Source organism: Archocentrus centrarchus, chromosome 14, assembly GCF_007364275.1.
Source record: "Archocentrus centrarchus isolate MPI-CPG fArcCen1 chromosome 14, fArcCen1, whole genome shotgun sequence".
NCBI classification, from domain to species: Eukaryota; Metazoa; Chordata; class Actinopteri; order Cichliformes; family Cichlidae; genus Archocentrus; species Archocentrus centrarchus.
The window spans coordinates 31,169,007-31,184,662 of record NC_044359.1 but is presented as its reverse complement, the minus strand read 5'-3'; the positions used below and the strand labels follow the sequence as shown (position 1 = coordinate 31,184,662).

The 15,656-nt window shown below is 42.6% G+C and overlaps 1 protein-coding gene across 1 annotated transcript; it reads right to left on the bottom strand.

Moving 5' to 3' along the window:
• Window positions 1-1,436: 1,436 nt before the first annotated feature.
• aifm5 (apoptosis inducing factor mitochondria associated 5) lies at window positions 1,437-15,583 on the bottom strand. The gene is made up of 19 exons (XM_030746650.1): window positions 15,323-15,583; window positions 15,083-15,173; window positions 11,801-11,910; window positions 11,174-11,283; window positions 11,048-11,092; window positions 9,772-9,853; window positions 9,050-9,162; window positions 8,863-8,949; window positions 8,611-8,702; window positions 6,921-7,051; window positions 6,682-6,797; window positions 6,519-6,590; window positions 6,312-6,375; window positions 5,932-6,008; window positions 5,701-5,818; window positions 4,550-4,648; window positions 4,265-4,340; window positions 4,059-4,163; window positions 1,437-2,772 (listed from the first exon to the last, which is right to left on the bottom strand). Exons 1-19 carry the CDS (start codon window positions 15,336-15,338, stop codon window positions 2,739-2,741), a joined length of 1,638 nt encoding a protein of 545 aa, XP_030602510.1. The 5' UTR covers window positions 15,339-15,583; the 3' UTR covers window positions 1,437-2,738.
• Between the last annotated feature and the right edge of the window lie 73 nt (window positions 15,584-15,656).

Here is a 15,656-nt window from a genome sequence, read left to right as displayed (position 1 = left end):
CCCTCCCACCTCAGGCTGAGAGCCTGAGGTGGGAGGGAGAGCTGCACGACCCCCAGGCTGAGGCAAAGAGGCTGGAGCAGTACAGGGCCAACAGGCGGCAGCGGTATGTTGCACACAGAGAGGCTCTGTTAAAAGAAACCCAGGATGCCTTAAGACAGACTTTTCCTAAAGAGAAAGAGGCTCCAACTAAATCTGACCAGCAAGAGACTGCGTCATTACTGCAGCTGAGCAGAGACTGAATTAAAGAAGCAAAAGAGAGCTTTATGCTGTTATTGGCCTCAGGATTTATTTGTTCACAGTTTAAAATAGATTTATGCAGTGCAAGACACAAAGTAAGGATCCTAGGGTGCTGCTAAGACCTTGGACTAAAGAGAAACTGAGCAGCTGAACACCCTTTAAAACTCCCAAAAGAAATTTTTTGGTACAAAATATATAATCTCGATGCCACAGCTTTCATGAGGATAAGACCTCCTCCTGCTGAGCACACCTGTTAAAAGCTGAGGATTTGCACAGCTTTATCTCATGCTTCTACGTTATTTAACACTTTCTGAAAAGACTTTAAGTTGATCTTTCAGGGGATCACATAACTGAACCATGCTCATATCTGTCAGTGAAGTAAGGAGGGTTAATCCGCTGCAGCATAAGAAACACACAGGACGCTTACCGGCAGAGAGGGTGTGGAGCTGTGACTCTAACAAAAAGCTGCTCTTCAGTAAACACAGTAAAAAGCTCCAAGCTGTCAAGCTTATTGCTGACATGATGGAGCAACAATTTAATGTGCAAAGTCCTGAATCCATCTTTTTCCCCTCTTCTTCTTTGCCGCTGCTCTAAACTGTTAACTACATAACATCAAATTCTTCACTGACACAGTAAATCGCGGCGGTGGTGCATTTATCATATTTTAATTTCATAGCCACAATTATCCAGATGTAGCCCCATCCACACAGGAGGCAGTTCACCTTTAAAGAAACATTTTGTTGCTGATGGCTGGTTACAAGTGGATGTTACAGATGTCATTGACTTTTTGTGGTCTCTGGTCTCTGCAGCGTCAGGCCACTGCAAATCTCTTCCTGTGTGGATGCAGCTTAAGGCTGTTACTGCTGTATATTTTTCTCTGGGTTACTGTCTCGGGCAAATGCAGTAACATGCAAGATGTTAAATGCCCTTCAAATCAAGTAAGGAAACAATTTCTGTGACTCTTTCTGTAATTATAGATGTAAATTTATGACTAGGGACGCCTCACTTCCTGTTCCTGTCCACTCTATGTACTAACACTACCACTGCTGGACACTAGATGTCAGTGCAGTCCTCTCTGAGTGAATCACACACTCCATCACTGATGAGTCACTGAATAGAAGAGACCAAATTGTTATGCCTGAGATTTTTTTAATGCAAAGTTAAACACAAGACAAAAAAAGTTTAAATGACAAGGACTTCACTTTTATTCCTCCCTTGGCATTAAGAATCACTTCGAGTTGATAACAAAGCCGTTACTAACAAGAGGACTGATGTTCATCGATGTACCTTCATCTTGTATTAGGCAAATTACATTCTCCACCCCAGGAGAACAAATCTGATATTCTTCTTATACCAATGATTCATAAATTACTTGCTGTTACAGAGTGATTCTGCGTTACACTGTAAATGCATTTTTTCACACAGAAGTGAGGTTACAGGGATATCAGAGGACTCAGTCATCTCCTGTGCATAAAATACACTTTATCCTTTATTCTGCTTTATCCTTAATTATCTGCAAAAATTGTATTTTTCTAATATATTTAAGATTAAAGAAGATTTCTGTCCACAGCTTCCATTTTCCTTAAAATTGCAGGCAACAAGTTTCAATTCAAATGTTGACCAAAAAAGTGTTCAGTTTGCCTTTTGCAAAGAAAAAAAATTTAAAATCTTTTACATACAACATTAGTACAGAGAAAAAAAAAATCCATTACCACCTACTACCAGCTAAAATGGTACTAGGCCCTGAAAGGTCCTGGGTGAACTGAGGCGTGCTGCTGAGAGCGAAGAGTAAAAGGTGTGAATTAAAGATAGTGATAGACCAGCAGAGAGCTCGAGGGGGGGGGAGAGAAACGCAGCATTTCTTTTGTGCTTTTGTTCGCACTTGCTGCAGGCCCATTGTTTCCTGCTGGTGTGTTTTGTTACTGTTGTCTGTTTCAGCATCTCTGTTTCAAAGAGCTAAATGCTCCTGCCTCTGTTTTCCTAATCCCCCCCTCCGACTCACTGACTGGATCACGTACACGGCTGCAGTGGGCATTAAGGTCACTTATGTTTTTCCAGCTGCCCCATCAAAGTAAAAGGCAGCTTTAAATGTTAATGGCAGAGAACATACTGAGGCATCTTAAAAGGCGATGTCTCTGAACTGTCACTGAAACACTCCTGGAGACATAAATCCCTGAAATGAAAAAAAAAGAAATAATGAAAAAAGAAAAAAAAAAAGACCCATAAGCTGCATCATTTTGAGGTATCTGTTGTTGACATGAACACCAAATGCATGACATGCAGTGTCAAATCTAAAACTTCCACACAGCCTGTATTAGACGCTGAACTGTGACTGCAGCCTTCACTGTGGTTGGTGCTGTTTTGACCCCACCAGTGAAGTTTGTCTCCGCTGACTGAAACATTTTCATCCATGTCTTCAAACTCCTTGTCCTTATTGAGAGCCGTGCTGAAGAAGAGACGGAGGACTGAACGGTGTACAGATGAGTGGGAGACGGTGAATATCAGGACAGCTGCAGCCAGCTCAGGTCATCTGATCTGTCAGAGAGAGGAAAGGTGCTTGAAAAAGGCTTTCATATAGATTTACACCTTTTAATGTGAGCACAGTTAGGACTGGAAGTTTTTAAACAATGACACAGTTTTTGTAATTCTGCTTCTGAGCGCCACCACAGTGGATTTTAAATCAAACAGTCAGGATGTGAGTGATGTGCTGACTTTCCACTATAATTCAAGGGGTTTAACAAAAGTATTGCATCAACTGTTTAGTAATTACAGCCATTATTATACACAGAACACCCATTCTCAGAAGTTCACAGTTAATGTTCTCTTGCTTTTCTATCACAAATCAAGCAGACAAATTCTGGAGTTGATTCCATGTGTTGAACTTGAAGTTGGTAGCTTTTCACTGAAGCTCTCGATATGAGGTCCAGAGAGATATCGAAGCAAGTCAAGGAGGCCATCACTAGGCTGAAAAACGAAAAATAAACCTACTAGAGAGCCAGCAAAAACTTTAGGAGTGGCTAAAGCAACAATCTGATACATTCCTAAAAAGAAGGAATGTACTGGCCAGCTCAGCTCACAGAAGACAAAGTTCATGATGATAGAATTATTTCCATGGATAAGGAAAACATCCTCACACCGTCTAACCAAGTCAAGAACACTGTCCAGGAGGTAAGGTGTCATTGCCACAGTCTACACTCAAGAGACGCCTTCATGAATGTAAATATACAGACTTTACAACAAGGTGCAAACCACTGCTTACAAAAAGAGCCTGCACAGTTCTGTAACAAGATCTTTGGACAGATGAAACCAAGATGAACCTGCAGCAGAATGACGTGTGTGAGTATGGAGAAGGAGACGAACAGCTCATGACCTGAAGCATGCCGCATCATCCGTCCAACACGGAGGAGTGTATGAGAGTAACTAAGAATGAAGCTAGATATGCTATATGTGTAATTAGGACATGAAACTGCTGTGTGTTTCCTTCAGATGTGCACCTCACTCACTAACCAAAGGATGATGTCACCGTGGTGATGATGATGATGTCACTTTGGTGCATGATCCAAACAACTGCTGGTCAAATTTTTATGATGTGACATTTTTACAAAGGCTGTGTAAAGTTTGATTGAGCCCATTTGAGAAGCACGCATGTTCCACCCAGATCCCAGCCGCTAAAAACAAAAGGAGTGTTTTGGGGTGGGTGAAAAAATATGGCTCATTTTTCACAAAAACAAAATTCTCCACATCTCTGTGGAGACAGATTGTTCTGATTCTGTTTGGTGAAAATAATCTGAAGATGGGAAGACAGAAACGGTTTTACATACTGGGCCTCTTTCTTTGTGATGACTTTTCCTGATGCGAGTCTCTCAGCTACTGCAGATACTGCTGGATCAAAGTTCAGGCCAGCTGCTGCTATAACCTCATCATCCCTACAGGAAATTAAAATAAAACGTATACAAACTTACACATCGGGATATTTATTTAGTAGTTAGATCTATCACAGCTGAATACAGTTTTAACAACAACTTACTTGATGTACAATGCGAGGAACTTCCTGTCCTCAAACTTTCCTTTTATTATGATCTCAGTGTATCCCTCCCCATAGCCTGCAGTAAACATTTAACAAAGACATATGAACTCTGTCATGGAGGGTTTAACTGTACAGCATTTGTGCATATGAAATTTTTTTAAGGAGCAGGATGAACAGTTTAGATGGCAACTTCACGTGATAGTGAGACGTCTTGTTTGCAATCTAAATACAAAATGTACACACAAACAAAGGTGTGTGTGTGTCTGTGTGTGTGTGTGTGCTTACCTGTGTATCGGATGGTTTTACCCACAAGGACGGTCCAGTAGAACGGGACTGAGTTGAGTTCAGTGGTTTTGTTCAGCATGTTCAGAGCTACTATCCTCCCTTAATACAACAAAAACATGTCAAATGTTTAACGTGTGAATGTCAGATACGAGGTTTAGTTCAGTATTTAACAGTAGCCTGTATCACTTTATTTTTATCTTTATTTAACCAGAGTTGATGTGAAACTTCTGGACTGACATAACTTAGCAACATTTTCAGCGGCAGGAGAAACAAAACAAAGTAGAGCGAGAGCACGCAGACTCCACACTGAAGGGCCTGAGCTTGAACCCAGCAACCTTTTGCTGTGTGGCCACTGGGCGCTCATTATAAACAAGAGCACCGCTGAGCAGGAGCCAGCGCTCAGTTGTTGTGGATTCGTAACAACTGAGCGTTGTTATGAAGTGCTGTTATAGTAAAGCCAGTGAACATGTGACATGGTACAGGTGCAGCCATGCAGTCTGCCTTTAAAAACATTTGTGACAGAACGGGTCGTTCTAAAGAGCTCGCTGAATTCAAATGTGTTACTGTAACAGGATGCCACCTTTGCAGCACGTGAGTTTGTGAACTTTCGTCCCTCCTAGATATTCCACGATCAGCTGTGAGTGGTTTTATTGCAAACTGGAAGCCGCAAAGTGACAGACGTAAAGTTACAGAGCGAGGTCGCCGAATGATGAAGTCCGTAGTACGTAAATGTCACGAGACTACAAGAGAGTACACTAACATGTTGAAATCATACAGCTGTGAGGACATCATCAGTCATTTTCATTTGTTCCAGCAGGCTATGCTGAGCCTCACTGATCACGAAACAGTAATATTTCTTCCTGTTCAGCTGCAGGTCTGTACTGTGCATTTTGTGGTACTCAAAGGTTTTTTCCTCATCTTTGCAAAATAACTTGCAGGTTTTATTGAATTCATACAAAATGTTCAGCAGGAAAGAGCAAAGCTAAGGCCCGTGACAAGGTTACTGTGAGGATTGTATCTTGGAGGAGTATAAATTCACCCAGAATTAATGGGAAATTAGTCCTGCTTCCGATAGACGACATCTTCGCAGGTTTTGTGCTTTAAAGTTTGTGTGAAACTTTGTGATTGCATTTAGGTGTTTTCTGCCTTACCCTGTGCTTGTGCCATCTGCCAGTGTCCGATGTTTACCATCTGGTTTTTGGCCATGGCCAGTGGGAAGATGGCCAGATCACCACCACAGAAGACATCGGGGACGTTGGTGCGCATGTACTGCAGGAGGAGGATCAATACAGAGAACTGATGATCAGTGGGGCAAGACACAAGTTTCAGGAGAAAGCAAGAATGTAGACAACCTAGTGAACAGCAGACTATTATTAGCCTACCTTGTCGACTTTTACAAAGTTTTTTGAGGTCATCTGTATTTTACTGCTCTTTAAGTACTCTGAGTTGGGCATGGTGCCTGGTGGAGGAAGAAGAAAGAGCAAGAAGAGCAGCTGTTGAGTCATTTTGCTCAGTTATCTGTGTCATTAAGGAATATTAATACAATTGCAACATGCCTCTCGACATTAAACTCAGACATATTTTCAATACACTTATTCTCCTTCTGGTGGAGAGTCTGCAGAGAAGAAGTCAGACATGAGGAAAACCGGCATAAATGGAAGTAGAAGTGAAAAAGAGCTGCTAACTGGCTATAAATGTTTCCCAGCATTCTGCATTGCTCAATAAAAGACTTTGTATGCAATGTTTAAATGTTTCCACTTACCAATGCCAACAATCAGAACATCAGCTGGAATAACTTTTCCACTTTTCAGCACAATGTCCTTCACCTCGAGGAAGAAAGGACAAAGTGACAGAAGACAGGAAGAACTCAGTGTCTGTATTTATTCATTTATTTACTGCAAAGAAAACTTCTCTCTGAGTGCTGATGTTCACGTCCAAAACTGGGATGAAGTTTATTTTCTCACTTTACCTTGCCATTCGTACCTCTAACCTCTGTCACATTATCATTCATGTAGAATTTCACGTTTTTCTCAGTCAGCATCTGCAGAAACAAGAGTTTGGACAGAAACAAGTGAACTGGAGATGAGTTACTGTCAGGATATGATCCATAAGTCTCTCTCTCTCCTTCTTACCAGCATGGTGAGTTTGCCGATTTCAGGGCCTAGCGTGTTTTGGTATGGCATCTCACTGCTGCCTATCACTGTGATACTGGAGGCTTTGTCTAACAAGTAAGATGCCACCTCCATACCTGAAAGCAATATGTAATTGTAGGTGTTGTAGTGAATATCCAGGAGCTTCAGTGTTGTTATACCTACTTTTCTACAAAAATCCGGACATCATGTGAATATTTTGCACACAGCAGTAGCAGTACCAACAAAAGAGGTTCCAACGAGGACAACGTTGTGGCCAATACAGGCGGCGTGGATTTGCCGGGCATCCTCTGGCGTCTCCAACATCTTGATGTTGCCCAAGTTCATACCAGGCACATCCAGACCCTTTGCTCTGAAGAACAGGTCACGACTGATCAGAAGCAATGAACTGCAGTGTAGTGCAGGCTTACAGTGACCACATCTGGTGCTGGTCATAGGTCCCTGAGTAATCTGTTTTTGCTAAAACTAGTACTCAGTCTTAAGTGTTAAAAGATTTTTTTTTTTTAAATGCTCGCAGCATTAGGAGCTTTGTAACACTGGCTGTCTCCTGTACTGAAGATGATGCTGAATATAGTTTAAGGTCAGTGTGTGGCATTTTCAAAATACATAAATCACAGTGCCCGCTGATTAATGTTACTATATGAAAGTAAGCATAAGTCAACTTAACTGATTTAGGTGCTGTTTGAAATACAACTCCACTTCCAAAAAAGCATCTGCTAATCTCTTAAACCTATATTTTATTCACAATAGAACAAATCAAATGTTTAAATTGAGACATTTTACTGTTTCGTGAAAATTGTTATCTCGTTTGAATTTGATGGCAGCAACACGTCTCAAACGTTAGGATTGCAGCAACAAAAGGCTGTAAAAGTAAATAAAAAGAAACAGCTGGAGGAACATTTTGAAACTAATGAGGTTAACTGGCAACATGTCAGTAACATGACTGGGTATAAAAAAGAGCATCTTAGAGAGGCAGAGTTTCTCATGAGTAAAGATGGGCAGAGATTCACCAATATGTGTCTACAAATTGGTGAACGATTTCAGAATAATGTTCCTCAGTGTAAAATTATGAAGATTTTGGATATCTCATCATCTACAGTACATAATATCAAAACATTCAGAACATCTGACAAAATCTCTGTGTGCAAGGGACAAACATTAGCATTGAATGCCCGTGACCTTGGGGCACTCAGGGAGCACTGCATTAAAAACAGGCATGATTCTGTCTGTTGGGTCAGCTGTGTGGACGCATGAGACTCAGAAACAGGATGGAACTTAACTTCAGCTTTATTGCTGAGAACAGGATTTCCAGAGCTGGACGGGACCAGCAGCACAAACTAGGTAACAACTCAAAATACAGACAGATGGAAAAGCGCACAGCGAGCAGAGAGCCACAGACGACAGCACGACGACGAACAAGGGGGAAAACACAGACAACATCTACACACCAGGGAATGAGGTATTTGGAAACAGCTGGGCAGGACACCCAAAGCACAAGCACCAAAGACACAACCAAAATAAGGCAGGAAGCAGCAACCACAGAGACCAGGACTAAGACGTGAACTTGACACAAAGACAAAAGATAAGCAATACAAGAGGAACTGACATACGGAGATACAAAACACCAGCTCAACCTGAAACTCAAACAAATCCAAAACCCAATAATACACTAGGAATTTAAACAAAGAAAAAGCTCATACAAAACACAAAACACTGGGCAAAAGATCCAGGACCATGACAGTAAAGGGTTACATGTTTGGTTGTTTTTGCCTTAAATCGTATTTAATTCTCTGTGTGATACTTTTGTACACTTGAGGGATGATTAGTGCCTGCCCCAGACCACTAAAGCATTTAGGCTGGACCTGGTTTCATAAGAAATATTTGTACACACACTTGTGTCGTCATCTGTACCTGCAGCCAGTTGAGATGAGGATTTGGTCATAGCTCTGGACTGAACCATCATCAAATGTGACTGTCTTCTTGTCGGTGTCCACGGAAAGAGCCTGTAAACACAGCAACAGGTGGTCCAGTTTCAAAATATGACTCCAAGCCAGTCCCAGGATAAGATCCATGTGTTGCTGCCCAGAGGAAAATTTACTTCAAGGTAACAATGTCTATGAGATTAAATACAGACGAAAACACAGTCACACAGGAAGCACTCACTTCTTTCCTGAGCCACACCTCTATGTCATACTGATGGAAAAACTCCATCCTCCTCATCAGGATGCTGTCGCTCTCCACGTTCATTACCTGTAAAATCAGCGTGTGTGTTTCACTAACTGTAGTGAACTGAAGAACATTCATAAAGCAGCATTTACGCGTTTGTATCGGGTCATTCGCTGTGCAGCACCTTGCTCAGTCGTGTTTTGTCGTAAGGTAGAAGGTCTTCTCTGGTGACCATGATGATTCTGCCACCAAAGTTTTCCTGCCGCAGCGTCTCAGCGCATATCAGTGACGCAGCTCCTGCTCTTACGCAAAGATAACACACACACACACACACACACACACACACACACACGCACACAAGAAGCAAATTAGGAGCAATTCTTTGTGTTGTCTTTGTTATTAGCCATTAGCCAATACCTGCACATACCTGTGTGCAGTGTACATGTACTCGTCTTTGCAATATCAGAGAATCACCTAACTTTACGGCCACATCTATAGAAATCATGAGGCACAATTGTTGTATATATTCAGAGTGCAATCTGCGCATCTACTTTAAGTTAAGATTTTAGTTAATCATGCTCTATTAAGCATTAAAAAAGCAGAATATAGCATAAAATCAACAGGAGTTTAGAGTTCAGCCTACTTAAAACATGGAATAGCAGCAAATCTCAACACTTGGGAAGCTGGAATTTGAAAATATTTGGGATTTTTTGTGTGTAAATTATTATTAAAAATTCAGTTGCTGATTTATTTTACAATTAAAATGAATTTCCAAGCATTTTCTCTATTGTTTGTTAATGTATTTACTTATTTGTTGGGGAGTTTGATTGATGAGTGCCCCGTTGAAGGCACACAAACACACACACATATTAATATTCAAAAACATACAGCGTGGTCCGCACTCACCTCCTCCCAGCAGCAGAACAGTGTGAGTAACTCCTGGTATTGCAGCGCTCATACTCTTTATCCTTTTCTCCTGCCTGAGAGTCTGAATCATGGATAAAACACGACCACCTCATCAGTAGGTACCAACAGCGGTATTTATGAATAGAAAATTATATATATATGATATGAAATCAGCTACCTAAAAATGCACTTATGGCTCCTTAATTAGGTACACCTGTTTCACTCTAATCAGCCAGTCACATACTGGTGTGTGTGTGTGTGTGTGTGTGTGTGTGTGTGTGTGTGTGTGTGTGTGTGTGTGTGTGTGTGTGTGCTTGATGGCAGGAGTAGAGGCTGCTCCTTTGGACTCATGTAATCAGCTGCTGTTCATCACCTCCACCATAAATAGCCAGTTCCTGCTCCAACATCCTCCCAGATCCACTCTTCACCTAACTCGACTGGACTCACCTTTGCCTCTCTCAGCCTTTCCCACTGGGCACCCTGGTGAGCCCGAATCAGCTAATTCTTATTCTATTAACAAACTATGTTAGCCGGTTCAGTTTTTGGCTTTTCTTAGTAGTCGTTACATCTTACATGAAACTATGCTGATGAAGTTTTCATATTTTGATTGGTCAGACCCCAAGACAGCTTTCCACTTCATCTGAGCTTGGACCCAAAGAAGGGTCATTCCTGAATCTTGTCTTCTTTCTTTCTGTGGCAGGGTTTTAACCGCTATGTATGGACGCAGCAGTGAGCTGTGTTCAGTGACAAAGGCTTTCAGAGATTTCCACAGCAGAATCGTATCTATTTTTAAGGCAGTGCTGGCTGGGGGCCAGGAGATACGCCCATTCTATATTGGTTTCCAGCCTCGTCCCTGATATCCAGGAAGTTCTCTGGATTCATGAAATGTTTCAATTGCACTCTAAAAAGTGTGTGTGCAGAAATTTGAACTTGCTTAAAATTGTGAGTGAAAACAATCTACATTTCTGCTTTTTTTCTTTTCTTCGATCACGGTTAAAGTATCACAGGTCGTGAAAATCCCCAAATTCTTCACAGTTTTACACTGAGGGAAAACGATATCACTAGATTATTGATTTGAAAAATAAAATTTTATTTTATTTTTCTTTAAACAAAAAACAGATTTTCTTTTTCTTTCTTTCTTTCTTACAATTTATTACCCCTGATTATTGACAGGTAGTATATGACCTCACTGAAGAAAATGGTACTAGGAGATTAAAAGCACCACGACTTTAAAATATCCTCACCTCAAATAAAATAGGAAGGGTAACCTGCTTACCTTTTTATTTATGGACACATACACTTTGCTGTTTTGAATATGGACCTTCAAAAGAGGAAAAAAATAATTAAAAGGGCAGCAAATGTGCCCATAAGCTTTTTCTCAGTCTGTCTCTTTGGCTCATACCTTGTGGCAAGGTAAACAGTCAGTGCCGGGGTATTCCTCCAGATCGCCTGTATGGACGTTGAAACAGGAGCCGTGCCATGGGCAGCGCACTCTGTTCCCTGAAATAAACCCTGAACACACAAAGATGCACACAGGAAAAATACAGTGTGAAGGCAAATTAATAAAATGCAGAACATACGAAGCTCAGACCAGTCTGAGACTTTACAGTGTGCACTATTGTGTGAAAGAGGAGATGACTTTGTTTAAATTACACTTTTCTGCCCGCACATGTGACTCAAGACTGAAATGCATCTCTGTGATGTCACAGAAACCATAAACAGAAAATCTAACTTCGCTTGTCCTCCATTTATCTGTGATTCTGTGTATCACATTGGTTGTATATCTGTAACAGGTTACTGTTAATAGAGTTTATTATAGTGCCAGTACAGCACAGGGTATACTCATCACAAAATATATTCACAGTGTGGACATATCTTAGTCATTTTTATTCTTTATTTTATAGAATTTTTATTCATTTTACACTCCTTAAAGCCTGTTTATTGATCATATAGAAGTAGTGTCTTTACTTGCATTGTGTATTTAAGTGTAATCAGTTGTTTTTATTCTTCAGACTTCCTGTCTTCATACCTTTGCTAAGTGGAGCGCCATAGTGTGTACACTGGTTCCCAATGGCACTGTATTTGCCTTCACTGCGCGTCAACAGCACGCTGTGATGTCTCACTTCAACTTCCATCATCCTGAGACCACACACACACACACACACACACACACACACACACACACATTTTTATTGTTATAGAATAAGATACATTTCATAAATTGTACACATAGGCTTGTTGAGTGTGAGTGTTTGAAATTGTGGCCTTTTTTATCCTACCATTGTGTCTCTCTTTATCTGTGTCACTTCACCACTTTGGACTTATCTTTCTTTTATTGTTAGTCCCTGATAAAAACTGTGGTGTGTGGGGCCTCAGCTTTTTTCTGCTTTTGAAGTGTGGCACGCCAGGAAATGGATGAAAACCACTGCTTTAGTGCAACCAGAGGGTGTATCACAAAAACACACAGACTTGTTGGGTAAATGTCCTCGCTTCCTTCCCACTCTGGAGACCCCTGTCACAGCACATGTTGTATTTCTGATAAAAATGCAACTGGGGCTATTTTTGGCAGTTTATTCAATAAGATCCAATCAATGAAAAGGCCTCCCTGTGGAATTTTGATGAAAATGGATGTAGCACTGAGGTGCTTTAGACAGGTTCAACGGGGGGAGCGCTAAGATGCGTCCATGCCTTCCTGGACACATGGAAGAAGTCTCCACCCTGCCTAGCCAAGGCTGCTGCTGAGTCGTGAAATATTAACAATAAGGTATATCTGCTGCTTGCCAGTAGTGAGTTATGTTGTTCTTAATAATATAAAATAATTAATTGGACACCTGTATTTCTATGGAATTATATTTACGTCAAAAGTCAAGCGCGTGGAAAAACGTAATCCAAGCAAATAATTTAATTTCGCAAGCGCAGGTATTCAGGAGGAACAATGCGGTTTTCGTCCTGGTCGTGGAACGCTGGACCAGCTCTTTATCCTCTCAAGGATATTCGAGTGTGCGTGGGAGTTTGCCCAACCAGTCTACATGTGCTTTGTGGACTTGGAGAAGGCATTCGACCGTGTTCCTCGGGGTGTTCTTTGGGAGGTCCTGCGGGAGTATGGGGTGTCTGGCCCATTGTTGCGGGCCATTCAGTCCTTGTACAACCACAGTGAGAGCTTGGTCCGTATAGCTGGTAATAAGTCGGATTTGTTTCCTGTGGGTGTTGGACTCCGTCAGGGCTGCCCTTTGTCACCGATTCTGTTCATAATTTTTATGGACAGAATTTCTAGGCGTAGCCAGGTGGCGGAAGGCTTCTTCCTTGGTGGCCTCAGAGTCTCATCTCTGCTTTTTGCAGATGATGCGGTTCTGTTGGCTTCATCGGGGGGGGCCTCCAGCTCGCAGTGGAACGGTTCGCAGCCGAGTGTGAAGCGGCTGGCATGAGAATCAGCACCTCTAAGTCTGAGGCCATGGTCCTCAGCCGGAAAAGGGTGGAGTGCCATCTCCGGCTCAGGAACGAGTTCTTGCCTCAAGTGGAGGAGTTTAAGTATCTCGGGGTCTTGTTCACGAGTGATGGGAGAAGGGAACGGGAGATCGACAGGCGGATCGGGGCTGCTTCTACAGTGATGCGGACGCTGCACCGGTCCGTCGTGGTGAAGAGGGAGTTTAGCGTAAAAGCGAAGCTCTCGATTTACCGGTCGATCTACGTTCCTACCCTCACCTATGGTCACGAGCTTTGGGTAGTGACCGAAAGAATAAGATCGCGAATACAAGCGGCAGAAATGAGTTTCCTTCGAAGGGTGGCTGGCCTCTCCCTTAGAGATAAGGTGAGGAGTGCGGCCATCCGGGAGGGGCTCAGAGTAGAGCCGCTGCTCCTCCACATCGAAAGGAGCCAGTTGAGGTGGCTCGGGCATCTGATTAGGATGCCTCCCGGCCGCCTCCTGGGTGAGGTGTTCCGGGCATGTCCCACCGGGAAGAGGCCCCGTGGTAGACCCAGGACACGCTGGAGAGATTATGTATCTCGGCTGGCCTGGGAACGCCTTGGGGTCCCTCCGGATGAGCTGGAGGAGGTGGCTGGGGAGAGGGAAGCCTGGGCTTCTCTGCTTAGGCTTCTGCCCCCGCGACCCGGCCCCGGATAAGCGGAAGAAAATGGATGGATGGATGGATGGATGGATGGATGGAAGCGCAGGTATTCGTTCCAATCCTGCTCGCTTGAGAAAACTGATATTTGACTATTTGGGCGGAGCTTAATGTGATTGGTCACTTTGATGGGCAGTTCAGGTTACTGTGTTTCACCGTGGCAGCAAGGTTAGAGCTACTGACATCTGTCACTGGATTACTTTAATGCTGAATAAATCTTTAAAACGGGAAGATTCAAAGACAAGCTCTGAAGCCTCTGTGCTCCTGTCCCATTAATCTGTTAATCACATAAAATAATCATAACGAGGAGCACACATCATCCCTGAGAAAACGGAAAAATTGTTTCATAGTCAACTGAGTAAAATTAATTTTCCAAAATGTGAGCAGTGGTTAGCACTGTTGGCACACAGCAAGAAGGCCTGGATTCAAATGCACCTTGGCAGGGGCCTTTCTGAATGGGGTTTGCATGTTCTTCGGTTTCCTCCCACAGTCCAAAGACATAAACTTAGTGGGGTTAGGTTAATTGGTGATTCTAAATTGAGTGTGAATGGTTGTCTGTGTCTCTGTGTTAGCCCTGTGACAGCTGGGATAGACTCCCCCTGTGAACATGAAAAGGATAAGTGGAAGAGGATGGATGGTGAACAAATATAAAACCGGCTTATTTTGCTGCTAGATGTCACTCAGTGAAACAGTTTCTCACACATGACTTCTGACATAAATATAATTCCATAAACCGCCAGAAAATCTCCAATATGCACAGCACAGCTTTGCATATGAGTATGGTGATTCTGTGGTTATGCTTTTGGCATCAATTTGCATTGCAGAATTTGGATTCATCTAATTTGGGTTTGGACTCATGAAATAGTCTTCAAAAGAGACACATGAGACCGCTGAGAAAGAAATGGAGTCTTGGGGAGAGAAAAAAACATTCAAATCTCACTCTGGCCTGTTTATGGTGGCAGAGAGACTTACTGTATCAGTGGGTTAACATTTCATAAATCCCTAAACCTAAACAGCTTCAGTCCACATGTTAACAAGCATTTAGCTCAAAGCTCAGCTCAGTCACGCTGGGAGTAGAATAAAATAGTTTAGAATCATAAATGGTTATCAGGTAATAGTGTATAAATTAAACTGCACAGCTGTACAGTATGTTTGCAGGTTGTGTCCCCCTCTCCCCACCCGCTCCTTACTGCCCGTCCTGCAGGTCTGACTCCAGACAAACGGCCTCTGTCAGCTCCTCTGATGAGTTCTCTGAATCAGAGTCCGTGAGCTCTCCACGGGCTGGCCAAACACATTTACAAATGAGTTGAACAAATAAACAAGCAAGTCATTAAATTAATCATCATTCATTTACTTTCAGACGCTTCTGCTAATTGCCGAGTGTTTCTTTAAAGCTGCTGAATCAACCAAAACTCAAAGAGGTCACTCACGCGGTTTGGTCGACATCTCTCTGATTCAGCTGTAACACCGCGCAGACACCCAGACCAGCCCCGGGGACATTAAAAGTTATTCAGACGCTCAGATGGAAACAGTGTGAGTCCCAGGTCACTTTGCTTTCCTCTCAGCAGGTGAACGATGGGAATCCGTTTCCACGGAAACCGGTCCATCCCCAACCCGCATCCCTGTTGGTCCTGCGGAAAAGTACACAATTTGGCTCTGGTAAGTCAGGCAAGATCACCCTAAAAAGTGTCCTCGGTAAGCCGGTGAGTGAAGCGTTTGGGCGCTGTGGCTGCTCATGTTCAGCCGCAGTATTGTTGCAGAGAA